General features: G+C 45.6%; 2 protein-coding genes across 4 annotated transcripts in view; one reads left to right on the top strand and one right to left on the bottom strand.

Moving 5' to 3' along the window:
• Positions 1-13488, top strand: part of lipia (lipase, member Ia) — a 31634-nt gene that overhangs the window by 8133 nt on the left and 10013 nt on the right. The window contains exon 2 of one of the 3 annotated variants that reach the window (XM_070434620.1): positions 4627-4671. The gene's annotated coding sequence lies outside the window, so the exon portion shown is untranslated. Of the gene's footprint in view, positions 1-4585; positions 4672-13488 lie in introns of those variants that run through there. The other 2 variants (XM_023969032.2, XM_023969033.2) reach the window with 2 other exon arrangements.
• Positions 1812-4066, bottom strand: rbm11 (RNA binding motif protein 11). The gene is made up of 5 exons (XM_023968730.1): positions 3880-4066; positions 3161-3323; positions 2836-2914; positions 2639-2735; positions 1812-2493 (listed from the first exon to the last, which is right to left on the bottom strand). The coding sequence occupies exons 1-5, from the start codon at positions 3970-3972 to the stop codon at positions 2143-2145; spliced, it is 783 nt and encodes a 260-aa protein (XP_023824498.1). The 5' UTR covers positions 3973-4066; the 3' UTR covers positions 1812-2142.

The raw sequence follows: 13488 nt of genomic DNA on the forward strand, positions 1-13488 counted from the left end.
ATGCTGCATCACTGGTGATCTCACTAATGAGTGTCCTTAATAACAAGAGCACTGAGAACGACAAAAGAAGTAAGTTGGTCTAAAGGACGGGGGTTGGGACAGTCCCTTCACCCCCAAACCTATATCAATCTGACAGCATGTGATACGATGAAATAAAAGAATACAACTTCCAAACGGACGATACTCCACACACATGTAGGGTGCACTGCATATACCAAACATTATGAACACTTTCCTAATATTGAGTTACACCCACCCCCTTTTGCCCTCAGAACAGCCTCAATTCGTCAGGGCATGGATTCTACATGGTGTCAAAAGCGTTCCACAGGGATGCTGGCCCATGTTGAATCCAATGCTTCCCACAGTTGTGTCAAGTTGGCTGGATGTCCTTTGGTGGACCATTCTTGATATATAGAATGGTGGTGGACCATTCTTGATATATACAGGAAACTGTTGAGCGTGAAACACCCAGCAGCATTGCAGTTCTTGACACAAACCGGTGCGCCTGGCACCTACTACAGTACCATACCCCGTTCAAAGGCACTTAAATATTTTGTTTTACCCGTTCACCCTCTGAATGGCACACATACACTATCCATGTCTCAATTGTCCCAAGGCTTAAAAGTCCTTCTTTAACCGGTCTCCTCTCCCTCGTCTACACTGACTGAAGTGGATTTAACAAGTGACATCAATAAGGGATCATACTGTAGATTTCACATGGATTCACCTGGACAGTCTGTCGTGGACAGAGCAGATTTTCTTAATATTTTGTACACTCAACGTCCACGCACAAACTATCAAACACATACACACTACAAGAAAGGTATATTCTACATAATATCCATCGCAGAAACATAAATCCACTCCTGTCTTCAAGTAGACTTTGAACACTGATATGTGAGTGAGCTATTAATGCCACCTTATCACAGAAGGTACCCTCTGATAGTGACATCGCTCTTGTCGCCCTCTCTGACATGGAATTCCTTCTAGAACATCAGACAACATGCGTCCTCATAGTAAATTACTAAGGCTCAGATATTGCCTAAGTCAGAGTTCGCTACTTATTTAATCTATGCGCTAAATTCAGCTCTCACTAAAGCTGTCAATCAGAGTTCATACAGCATTGTTTATTACCAAAGCAATAAAATGAAGGAGAACCATACCGGAAGTCCTCCGTCATAAACATTACATCAGAGCTAAGGTAATTCCATCTAAATAGATCAAAGGTGATTCTGGCTAAATAGAATATTTAGATAGAATCTAAGTATAATCATGTGCAAGTATCAACACCAGATTTGTTTAAGCCCTATTCTAAATGAGCTACATGATGCGAGGTCAGAAAAAGGAATAGTTTCTGCTACTAGAAGTGACCATCATTCTTGAATCTACCTACACATCCAACTTAAAACAAAGCAACAGTAAACATCGTTCCCCCACGAATAATGCAGCCCCCCTTGGCACAGTTGAGATCGCATGTGACTATCACATTTCAGTTAATTACTATAGCTCCCGCCTTGGGTCAATCAGTGTAATTTTGTAAACGCCAGATCTCAATGGCAAGATACATCATTCAATCAAGTTTAGTCCAAATCAGGCAAGTGCTGTCTGTGATATTGCGTGTAACTAACGTACTAACGGACAGAGACACATCCACAGTCCCCTCCCCGATTTCATGGTGGGGACAATGAGAATGATGACAGTTATGCCTAATTCTGTCACACAGTTAGAAGTGCTGCTTGCGTTCCAATAATCTGTGTGCAAAAATCACTTGAACTCATAAATCAAATTGCCAAACATTTAAGTTCCTTTTCCTTCAGGAAATGTGCAATTTATTTGGTGTAAACACCAGACGATCAAACAGAAAAACAGTCAGAGCATATGAAACAAAACTGCGTAAATAGATAAATACATATATTTGTACAGGAATATTCAAAGGAATACTGTGGGCTATATTTAAGAGCAGCCGGTCTTTAATGGTTGTACAGTGTTTGTGCATTTGTAAAGCTGAGAAAATGACAATCCTCACAACCACACAGCTTGTGGGCATCTTAGTATATTAGGGTCTTGACTCTTGAGCGTATGCTACACGTTTAAACTTGTATGTGGATGATCAATGCTAATTGTTTATTTGAGTGTTTGTGCTCACTTTTTGCATCTGTTCCTGTGCCTCTGCAGTCTGCTCTCCCTGCTTCTTCTGTGTTTGCGTAGCTTCGCAGGCTCCCCTTCTCCTTGCTGAGCTGTCTGCCTCTTAGGCCCTTCACTTTGGTGAGCTGTCTGCTTGTTGGGCTGGGTAGAGCTGGGAGGCAGGGGGAGCAGGAGGGCCTGACCCTGGCTGGGACAGGGGGGTCGTGTAAGGGCCCATTGGGGATATCCTGGCATTGGCCAGGGCAGCAGGGGGGCAATAGGGGGACACAAGGGTGACGGGGGGACATAGTAGTGAGGCTGGGGAGGGATGATACTCAGAGGGTACTGCTCAGAAGGGTAGCCACGCACCTACAACACACAAAAAAAAAACTGCTAGTCAAGCACCTAATTTGTTTTACAAGGAAAGGGAGATATCTAGTCAGTTGCACAACTGAATGCATTCAAAGTACTGAATGTTGAAAATATCTCCCTCTAATTCCCAGTGAGTCCTCACCATGTTGCTCCAGTGTAACTTGTCCTGGCAGGAGACGCTGCCATCAGCACGCCCTGTGAAGTGGAACACAGATGACTCTGGGAGGCCTGCGTTCATACTAAGAAGAATAAACAGACGGTCAAGCATTAGATACAATCTGTTCATAACATTAGCCAAAACGAAGACGCTCTGAAATGACATGGTCTGGCCCGATTCACCTGGGTGTGTCATGTGAAGGGTCATCACGGTCATCCTCTGTGCCTTGAGGTCCAGATCCCCCATCCTGGTGGGAGCTACCTACAGGGGGGCAAGGGGGAGGGCCTAAAAACCTCCACCCTACCTATCTACAATGCACTGATATCCCTAAGTAGCTGAAACAACAGTTACTTTAAGAACACAACCTGCTTCATGTACAGAGCAAATTATGAATTAATAGGTTTTGGAAACGTCCTGATGCTAAATTGCTGCTCTGCAAACTTCATAAGTCCAAAAGGGTGAGTTGAAAGCTGCAATTCTTAATTATGATACAAAACACTGGCCTACCGGTGCCGTACTGCAGCCTGATTTGACGGCCAAAGAGCCAAGTGCCATTCAGCAAGGCAATGGCATAGGGTACAGCTTCAGCATGCTTGTAATACACAAACCCATATGACCTTTGGCGACCCTCGCGGTCTCGAGCGATGGTGACCTTCTTCAGTGGCCCAGCCTGGTGGTATGAAACAAGGCACGATGTAAACGTGAAACACCAGATGCAGATAATGATTTATTTTTTTACAGATAAGACATTATATTGCTGTGCAACTTCCTTTTTGTTGCATTTCACCTGTGGCCACCAACATCACTGGATGTGGCCTTATCCTGATTCTCAATCTTATCATCTCTGCATGTTTTTCACATTTAGTGTAAAAAGTGCTTTGGCTTGATAGAAATCAAACCAATGACACTACCGCATGAAACAGATGACAAAGGAATTTGGCCAACATGTATTTTAAATTGAAAACACAAATTAATTTCCACCCACAGAGAGAGCCAACTGCAGTTGGGCTGCAACCACTGTCACCAGGGGTGTATTCATTATGCCAATTCTGTTGCAATCGTTTCTTAAACGGAAGAAACGAAACGGTGAATGACTGCTTGGACTAATGATTACACAGACAGGCAGACAGCTCAGCTGGAGTAAACGCTAGTGGTTTTATTTCACACACACATCCATTGCCATGTATTTCGTCAAGTTTTAGAGCCTGTGGAAAATAGGAGCCTACCTGCAAAAATAGCTCGAAAAGAATTTCCTCATTAGCTGAACTGCCTAAATTAGCCACAAAGACAGTTTTGTCTGCCTCTTTATGGATCTGCATAATGGTCCTCGGAACTTGTTGAGTTATATTTCACCAGCTCTGAAGACCACTAACCTGCTGCTAGATCAAAATTACATTGATCGGCGTTTGCCGTAAAAAGGATGCCAATAATAGTACATTGCGACATCTGAGGTACACAATTTGTAACACTAGGGGACGCTGTTGCTTATCCGAAGGTCCAGGTGACATGCTGACCATTAGTAGCGAAAGTTTTCAGAGCGCAAAAGGTTTATCCTGTGCTAAACATTAGATTATACTTTATTGATCAAAAGTGAAAGTTGATTGCAAACAAAAATTATAACAGAAAAACCACAGAATTACTCCAGAATAACTCTGTGTTCCTTATGCTCAATGTTCAACTTTTGGCAAGAGTTTTAGGATGTGGAAAATAGAACTCAACAACAGCAGTAGAAAGGTAAGTCAAAATGTCAAGAACAGTTCTGATTGTTCTACTACCTGCTTGGAGAATAACTGACTATCAGCCCAGCCAGAGTAGGAATTTGTCATTTATATTCAAGATGTCCTGGGGCAGGGGGGTGTGGTCAGGCCTGTGGGAGTAGAGAGAGGCGGGGAACAGTGGGAGTTTACTCTGATGTCTCACCTTGTCCACTTCCTGGAATGAGCACCGGCACACAGCTATGCAAACATGAAGAGCTTGACACACTGAGTCCGGGGAACTAGTGCTCTCAAGGTAACAAGGTAAGACTTCCACAATGTCAGTTCTTCTCTGCTTGTCTCTCCCCCACTCTCTATATTTCTCCCTTTATAGCTTCTTCTGAAGTATTCTTGTGTAATAGAGAAGATTGTTGGCAGGCTACAGCCTGTACAGTATGGAGAATGGCATTTTCTCAGTGTTTTTATTCCTTTGTAAACACTTGCAGTCTAATAATAGAAATAAAGATGTGTCTGTGAGCAACATGTGACAGGGATTCGTCTTCTGCTTGTGTGAATTATTAACTTTTTGTTTTGGTGAAAATATAGTTCAGTGCCAGTGGAGGCTGCTGGGGGAGACGGCTCATAATAATGGCTAGAATGGGAGACAATGGAATGGTATCGAACGTGGTTTCCATGTTTGCCGCATATGACAAATACATTTGATTTGATACCATTCCATTGAATCAATTCTAGCCATTACTATGAGCCGTCCTGCCCTCAGCAGCCTCCATGCGCATTTCCATGCGAGTTTTGAACACACCCACAAGGATTCACACTGATAACCAAGCAATCATTGTCACAGGGTTAACGGTGTCATTGTCGGAAACCTGTTTTTCCTCTCTCGCTCTCTCTCTCTCTGTACAAAAACAAAGATTATATGGCATTCTCATGCACACACAAAGTGAAACTGTAAAGGAAGGGTGAGGCAACTTGGAAGAAACTGAGTTCCAAAGAATGCAATGATAATGTGCATGCATCCATGCTGCTAATTGGGAAGGTGTCTGTGCTGATGTGTATGCCAATTAGTGGTGGGCACCAATATCAATAATTGGATATGATATCGTTTGAGCATGGCATATCATGATATCGGTTTATCCTTGCTTTAGAAGACTGCCTCTCTCGAGCTGTTCTCACTCTAGATGTGACGTCACTTCATGCACAGCACACACGCAAGTACCTTCCGACATCCATAGTTATAGATCAGTGGTACAATTTGTAGGCTTCCTAGCGATCAAGCCATATCCCTGTATATACTGTACCTTTATCAGTGGGGCAGCTTAGCAAATCAATCATGCACTTTGTGATAAAAGCACCACATTTGGCACGAATGTAGATTTATATACCCTGAAAATATTTAGATATGGAGCCACCCCAGATTTGGCCCCGGGGGGCGTGGCAACTATCTTTCAAAATAGTACCATTATTTTACAATTCAGAAGGACTGTTTTGAGATGATGGCACCACATTTGGAACAGAGGTAGATTTATGGAAACTTAGAAGATGTAGGTATCGAGAAACCCAGATTTGGCCCCTGGGGGCCAGTGGTGGCCATTTTACAAAATGACAACTCTGTAATGCAATGTTACATTTCTTAAGAGCTTTTTTTTAGATAAATCTACCTCTGTGCCAACTTTGGTGTATTTATGTAGCTTGAAAGTTCTGCAATTGGAACAAATTAAAGGCACAGTTTAGTATGTCAGGGACTTTTGGTGGTGACTGTTGATCTGAGGCAGCATCGGGTAAAGGTGTACTATACACCCTTTCAGAAGAGATGAGTACAACATCAAAAGCCCTGGAATTAACCAGCTAATTTACTAGTGGCTATAAAGCAAAGGTAACTCATGGCCTTGGATCGGATCTGACATCCTGTATTCATGTACATAAACCAATGCTGTACATCAACCAATGGCAGGCATGTTATAAAAATGTTAGGATATGTACACAAAGGTCTCTAAACTATAACATACATTATAACATCTAGCCTAATTGGGTGTCAATGGCATTTTGTAAGATGGCTGCCATGGTCCCCAGGGGCCAAAGCTATGGTGGCTCCATGTCTAAAAAAAAACAACATTAAGGACACCTGCTCTTTCCATGACAGACTGACCAGCTGAGTCCAGGTGAAAGCTATGATCCCTTATTGATGTCACTTGTTAAATCCACTTCAATCAATCACATCTACATATGTGTCAGGCGGTGGGTGTAGCTGGTGCATGAAGTCAGGCGCAGGAGAGCAGAGATAAGTGAACAACGCACTTTAATAAACGACCAGGATCGTGGTGTTACCCTGTGAGGGAGGTAGATCGGTCAGGAAATCTACCGACAGGTGCGACCACGGCCGTAAGGGTTGTAACTTACCTCTGGGCAGGTGCCTAGGAGCCTTGCACTGGGTGCACACCGTGCAGGAGGAAACATAAACCCTCACGTCCTTAGCTGAAGTGGGTCACCAGTACTTCCCACTAAGATAGCGCACCGTCTGACCGATACCAGGATGACCAGAGGAGGGTGACGTGTGGGCCCAATAGATCAGCTGGTCGCGGACAGCAGACAGAACGTACAGACGCCCCACTGGACACTGGAGGGGTTCAGGCTCTGTACGTAACACCTGCTCAATGTCCACGTCCAGCTCCCATACGACCGGCACTAACAGGCAGGAGGCCAGGAGTATGGGAGTATGATCCATGAGCCGCTCCTCTGTGTCATACAGCCGGGACAGTGCGTCTGCCTTCACATTTTGGGAACCTGGTCTGTAGGACAGGGTAAACACAAAACGGGTAAATAACATGGCCCACCTTGCCTGACGAGGATTCAGTCTCCTTGCTGCCCGGATGTACTCCAGGTTGCGGTGGTCAGTTTAGATGAGAAAGGGGTGTTTAGCCCCCTCAAGCCAGTGTCTCCACGCCTTCAAGGCTTTGACCACAGCCAGCAACTCCCGGTCCCCCACATTATAGTTCCGCTCCGTCGGGCTGAGCTTCTTCGAGAAGAAAGCACAGGAGCGGAGCTTCGGTGGCGTGCCCGAGTGCTGAGAGAGCACGGCTCCTATCCCAGCCTCGGACGAGTCCACCTCCATTATGAACGCCAAAGAAGGATCCGGATGGACCAGCACGGGAGCCAAGGTAAACAGAGCCCTTAGGTGACCAAATGCCCTGTCCACCTCAGCTGACCACTACAAACGTACAGGACCCCCCTTCAGCAGTGAGGTAATGGGAGCTGCCACCTGGCCAAAACTCTAGTAATTGGCAAACACTAAAAACCGATGCACCTCCTTTACCGTGGTGGGAGTCGGCCAATTACGCACGGCTGAAATGCGGTCACTCTCCATCTCCACCCCTGATGTGGAAATGCGGTACCCTAGGAAGGAGACGACCTGCTGAAAGAACAGGCATTTCTCAGCCTTGACGTACAGGTCATGCTCCAACAATCGTCCAAGCACCCTGCGCACCAGGGACACATGCTCAGCGCGTGTAGCGGAGTACATCAGAATGTCATCAATATACACCACTACACCCTGCCCGTGCAGATCCCTGAAAATCTCGTCTACAAAGGCTTGGAAAACTGATAGAGCATTCATCAACCCGTACGGCATGACGAGGTACTCATAGTGCCCTGAGGTGGTACTGAATGCCATCTTCCACTCGTCTCCCTCCTGGATACGCACCAGGTTGTACGCACTCCTGAGATCTAGTTTCGTGAAGAAGCGCACCCCGTGCATTGACTCAATCTCCGTGGCGATGAGAGGTAGCGGGTAACTGTACCTCACCAAGATTTGATTTAGACCTCGATAGTCAATACACGGGCAAAGACCTCCCTCCGTCTTCTTTACAAAAAATAAACTTGAGGAGGCGGGTGAAGTGGAGGACCGAATGTACCCCTGATGCAGGGATTCGGAGACATATGTTTCCATAACCACCCTCTCCGCCTGTGACGGGATATACGTGACTCCTGGGAAGTGCTGCGTCTACCAGGAGATTTATCGCACAATCCCCCTGTCAATGGGGTGGTAATTGAGTCGCCTTAGAGCCAAATCGGCATATTCTGGGGGAATGCGCATGGTGGAGACCTCATCTGGACTTTCCACCGTAGTAGCACCAACTGAAACACCTCCCCGAGCACTCTCGTGACCACCCCGTGAGAGCCCTCCGTTGCCACGAAACAGTGGGATCATGACAGACTAACCAGGGTAGGCCTAGCACCACGGGAAACGCAGGAGAATCAATAAGGAAGAGACTGATTCTCTCCTTATGACCCTCCTGCGTCACCATGCCCAGGGGCGCGGTGACCTCCCTAATCAACCCGGACCCTAATGGTCGACTGTCTAGGGTGTGAACTGGGAAGGGCATATCCACTGGAACAATGGGGATCCCTAATCTATGGGCAAATGATCTGTCAATGAAATTCCCAGCTGCGCCTGAATCGACGAGCGCCTCATGCTGGGAATGCGGGGAAAACTCAGGAAAAGTAACATTCAAAAACATGTGGTTAACAGAGAGCTCTGGGTGAGCATGGTGCCGGCTCACCTGGGGTGATGCGAAAGTGCCCTGCCTGCTGCCTCAACTCCCAGAGGAACCTCCCCAGCACCGACTGGCAGTGTGCCCTCTGCGGCCACAGATGGTGCCTGAAACGGAACCTCCTCCGGTCTCCCTAAGCGCAGCCCCTCCCAGCCCCATGGGCGTCGGAGCGGTGGTACTGGGGGATGGAACCGACAGACGGTTCGAAAGTGAGGGTGGTGTCCCTGCAGGCCCAACTCCCGACGGACGTCCTCACGCAAACTGCAACGATAGTGGTCGATCAGGGCCCTGTCGTTCCATCCCACGCCAGCGGCCAGGGTCCGGAAGTCCAGAGCGAACTCCTGGGCGCTCCTCGTCCCCTGCCTTAGATGTATAAGACGTTCACCCGCCGCTCTACCCTCAGGCGGGTGGTCGAAAACTGCCCGGAAGCGGTGGGTGAAATCTTCGAAGTGGCCCAGTGCCGCATCTCCTTCCTCCCACACGGCGTTGGCCCACTCCAGGGCTCTCCCTGAGAGGCATGAGACGAGGGTGGACACGCTCTCTCGGTCCGAAGGCACAGGGTGGACGGTTGCTAGGTAGAGCTCCAGTTGTAATAGGAAGCACTGACATTGTGCAACCGTCCCATCATACTCCCTAGGGAGGGCCAGACGAATCCCACTGGTACCGGGTGAAAGAGGGGTGAGTAGTGGAGGCCTTGTTTGCTCTGGCGGAGGCGCTGGAGGACCTCCCTTTCTCTCCCAGCGATCCATAGTCTTTAGGACGCGATCCATGGTGGTGCCGAGACGATGGAGCATCGCCGCTTGCTCCTGGATGCGCTCCTTGACCCCAATAACAAGGGTACCTGCTCCTGCTGACTCCATGACGATTGGGTGCGTGTTCTGTCAGGCGGTGGGTGTAGCTGGTGCATGAAGTCAGACGCAGGAGAGCAGAGATAAGTGAACAACGCACTTTAATAAAGGCATATGCACAAAGTAACAAACCCAATGTGCAAACAAAATAACGGTTGCCACTAAACACGGGTAAAACAGCACCCGGGAATAAACCAGCCGGAAACGTACTGACCTAACAATAAATAATCACGCACAAAGACATGGGGGAAACAGAGGGCTAAATACACAACACATAATGAGGGAAATGAAACCAGGTGTGTGGGAAAACAAGACAACACAAATGGAAAATGAAAAATGGATCAGCGATGGCTAGAAGACCGTTGACGTCGACCGCCTAACACCGCCCGAACAAGGAGAGGCATCGACTTCGGTAGAAGTCGTGACAAGATGAAGGGGAGGAAACAGAATAAAGAAGGATTTTTAAGCCTTGTGACAATTGAGACATGGATTGTGTATGTGTGCCATAACAGAGGGGGAATGGGCAAGACAATATATTTAAGTGCCTTTGATTGTGGTATAGTACTAGGTGCCAGCGTAGGGCTGTTGCGGTGACCGTATTACCGCCACACTGGTGAACATGAGTCCTGAAGGCAGTCAAATTCCACGTGACCATTTAGTCACTGTAATTGCGCTTTTCCAAGCTCTGATGCTGCTGATGGTCATTAGTAGCATACCAAACTTGCATACCAAACTTGCTAACTGCCTGGTACTCAGCATTAACCACAGGAAAAGCAACTTTTTCTAATCATAGTCGCACACCTCATGTAGCCTAGCCCAAAGTGGCCAAATAACTTCTTAAAATGAAACACATTAATCCGCTTACAAGGGATTTAGAGCCTGACTGGCATACATAAGCAGCATGTGAGTTTCATGATTGGGAAATATATTTTTCACCCTAAAAATTAACCTTTATAATAAAAGCATTATATGCATAATCGCATTTGCAGTCACTTTTGATGATGGTGTTTTGGGATAATGGAACATTGGCGCTTATAGCCTACTGCCATGTTCGCATTGTTGCGCTTATAATGTCAAGAAATAGCCTAATGGTTTATCAACATTTGAAGCTAAATGTTCGGATCTGTTGCGTCGGCCACTTTGCGTAAAAAATTTTTTTTTTATGCTAGTGGTTGTATTAATTTGGGATTTATTGCACCCCACAACTGTCTCAGACTATGTTTGGAATATTTATTTATTGCACAGAATAGAATAGGTCAACTTTTGTACTATGGGGAATAGTAGATTGACATAGACTAGTGCTTTTGCTGTTCGTTAGGCCTACTCATCTTGTTGGCTGAGGAAATCTTCAATATGCACCTCGGAATTGGATAAGGACGTGTGCAGTTGCGTACCCGATGTGTCTGTCTTCACTTGTAGCCTGTGAGAAAGACCCGATCATGTGACAGAACCATGTGCGTGAGAGGCGCTTCGAATTGTGCAGCACTGAGGGAGGAGAAAGGCATGGATTTTTTAGGGTGCATTATGGCCACAAAGGGGATGCCGCCGTGAAACTCAAGGCATTATCAAGTGCTTGTCAAATTGTGAGAGACTATCGGAGTATTTACATCCTGCACAAAAAAACAAAGCAGAGTTCATGCCTTTCAAGTGACTTTAGAGTCTCATCATGCAGCCTTACAATGTTTTAAAAATCAAAACATATAACCCAACCTTTGTAGAACAACTAAAGTTACATTAATAACTCTAAATTAAGTATATAGGAGTATCTATTTATTTGTTAACTGCTCAACACAGAATAGCCACATGTGCACACATATTTATATTTTATTCAGCTTCGTTCAATTATATTCTTCATACTATAAAATAATATAAAATAATGCCACGGAATTATAAGGAAATATTGTCTGCTTAACTATTAAGTGTACCCCACAGCCATTTGGCATAGCCACATCAGGACCTAACATAAGGACAACTCAGAGTATGCTATTCTGTTCTTCTGAAATAGACTACATTTTCTTAATATCATGCTTCTTTAGACCTGTCTAAAATAAATAATGGATTTATTGTGAAGGTGTAGGCTATATTACATGGATTTATTATACTTTTTAACATCCAAATGTTGCAAAGGTCGTCATCAGTGACTTGTAGGCCCTGTGTGGAAGCCAGGGGATGCTAAATGTGTTTATGCTAATTAATGGTCAATACCGTGAGACTGACAGTTATTTGCTTGACAATCACCGGCTGATGAAATTTCGTGACCGCCACACCCCTAGCCTGGCGTACCGGTTTGTGTCAAGAACTGCAACGCTGCTGGGTTTTCACGCTCAACAGTTTCCTGTGTGTATCAAAAATTGTCCACCATCCAAAGGACATCCAGCCAACTTGACACAAATGTAGGAAGCATTTGAGTCAACATGAGCCAGCATCCCTGTGGAACACTTTTGATGCCTTGTAGAGTACATGCCCTGGCGAGTTGAGGCTATTCTGAGGGGAAAAGGGGGGGGGGCATTCTTGATGTTTTGTACACTCAGTGTATCTTTCTGTGCTAAATTTGGTGTGTTTATCTGAAAATAGGCCTTCTGAACTGAACTGTGGCCATTTTGTAAGATGGCTGCCACGGCCCCCCGGGCCAAATCTGTGGTTGGTCCATATCTAAATATATTTTATTTATTCAGTGGAGCCCAATTGAAACCAGGGTCTCACTCACAATGGTGCCCTGAGAACAAACAACTCACAACATGATGAATCAATAAAGCAGCAAAAAAGTAACTATAAGATACCACAGATACAGACACACCACATCTCAACAACACTAATAAACCACCACAATCAACCAAAACAAACTTGCAGGTCTCAGTAAATTCATCCCTCATCAGCATTCTAAACTGCTCTATTGGCACCAGGGATTCAATATTTAATGAGATTTCTAAACTATTCCAAACATGGGGGCGTTAAAACTAAAGGGTACCTAGGTTGGTAGAGACCTCGAGTTTTTTTTATTTAACATTTATTTACCTAGGCAAGTCATTTAAGAACAAATTATTATTTACAATGATGGCCTGCCGGGGAACACTGTCTTGTTCAGGGGCAGAATGACAGATTTTTACCTTGTCAGCTCAGGGATTTGATCCAGCAACCTTTCGGTTACTGGCCCAACACTCTAACCACTAGGCTACCTGCCGCCCCTGTGAGTGGGTTTGGTGCCCCGTATTTTTATACTTTAACAGGGAAGTGAGATATGTTGGAAGCTTGTGCAAAAGAGCTTTGTAAACAAAAAAGGAAGAGATTGGGTGCTCTACGGGAATTAAGAGAGGTCTAGCTCTGTGACAAATTTGGTGCCTTCTCAAAACAGTCCTCCTGAATTGTAAAATAATGTTATTGCCTGCGGTCTTTTTGAAAAATGTCTGCCATGCCCCCAGGGGCCAAATCTCGGGTGGCTCCATATCTAAATCTTTTCAGGGAGCATACATCTACCTCTGTGCCAAATGTAGGGTTTTTATCACAAAATGCACGATTGTTTCAGATTTTTCAGCTTAGGCCCGCCCCCCATGATAGGCTACTGCTTTGTGTCTTGCCATCATTGCGTTCTGATCAACTCCATAGGCAAACACCCAAACCACAGCCACATAGAAGTTGATTGACACTCAAAGCTGTCAATCAAGCCATTAACCCTTAAGTGCCTACTAGACCCATGTTACATCCTACACTGCGCTGTGCTGTGCTCT

Source organism: Salvelinus sp. IW2-2015, linkage group LG23 (assembly GCF_002910315.2).
Source record: "Salvelinus sp. IW2-2015 linkage group LG23, ASM291031v2, whole genome shotgun sequence".
Classification (NCBI taxonomy): Eukaryota; Metazoa; Chordata; class Actinopteri; order Salmoniformes; family Salmonidae; genus Salvelinus; species Salvelinus sp. IW2-2015.

What these genes read in the sequence shown, in the direction of transcription:
- rbm11 (XM_023968730.1), bottom strand. Translation starts at nt 3,972, where the DNA reads ATGCAGATCCATAAAGAGGCAGACAAAACTGTCTTTGTGGCTAATTTA. An exon ending in TTTTCGAGCTATTTTTGCAG is followed by an intron (nt 3,324 to 3,879) that starts GTAGGCTCCTAT and finishes TCATACCACCAG; the next exon opens with GCTGGGCCACTGAAGAAGGT. An exon ending in CAGGCTGCAGTACGGCACCG is followed by an intron (nt 2,915 to 3,160) that starts GTAGGCCAGTGT and finishes GCCCCCCTGTAG; the next exon opens with GTAGCTCCCACCAGGATGGG.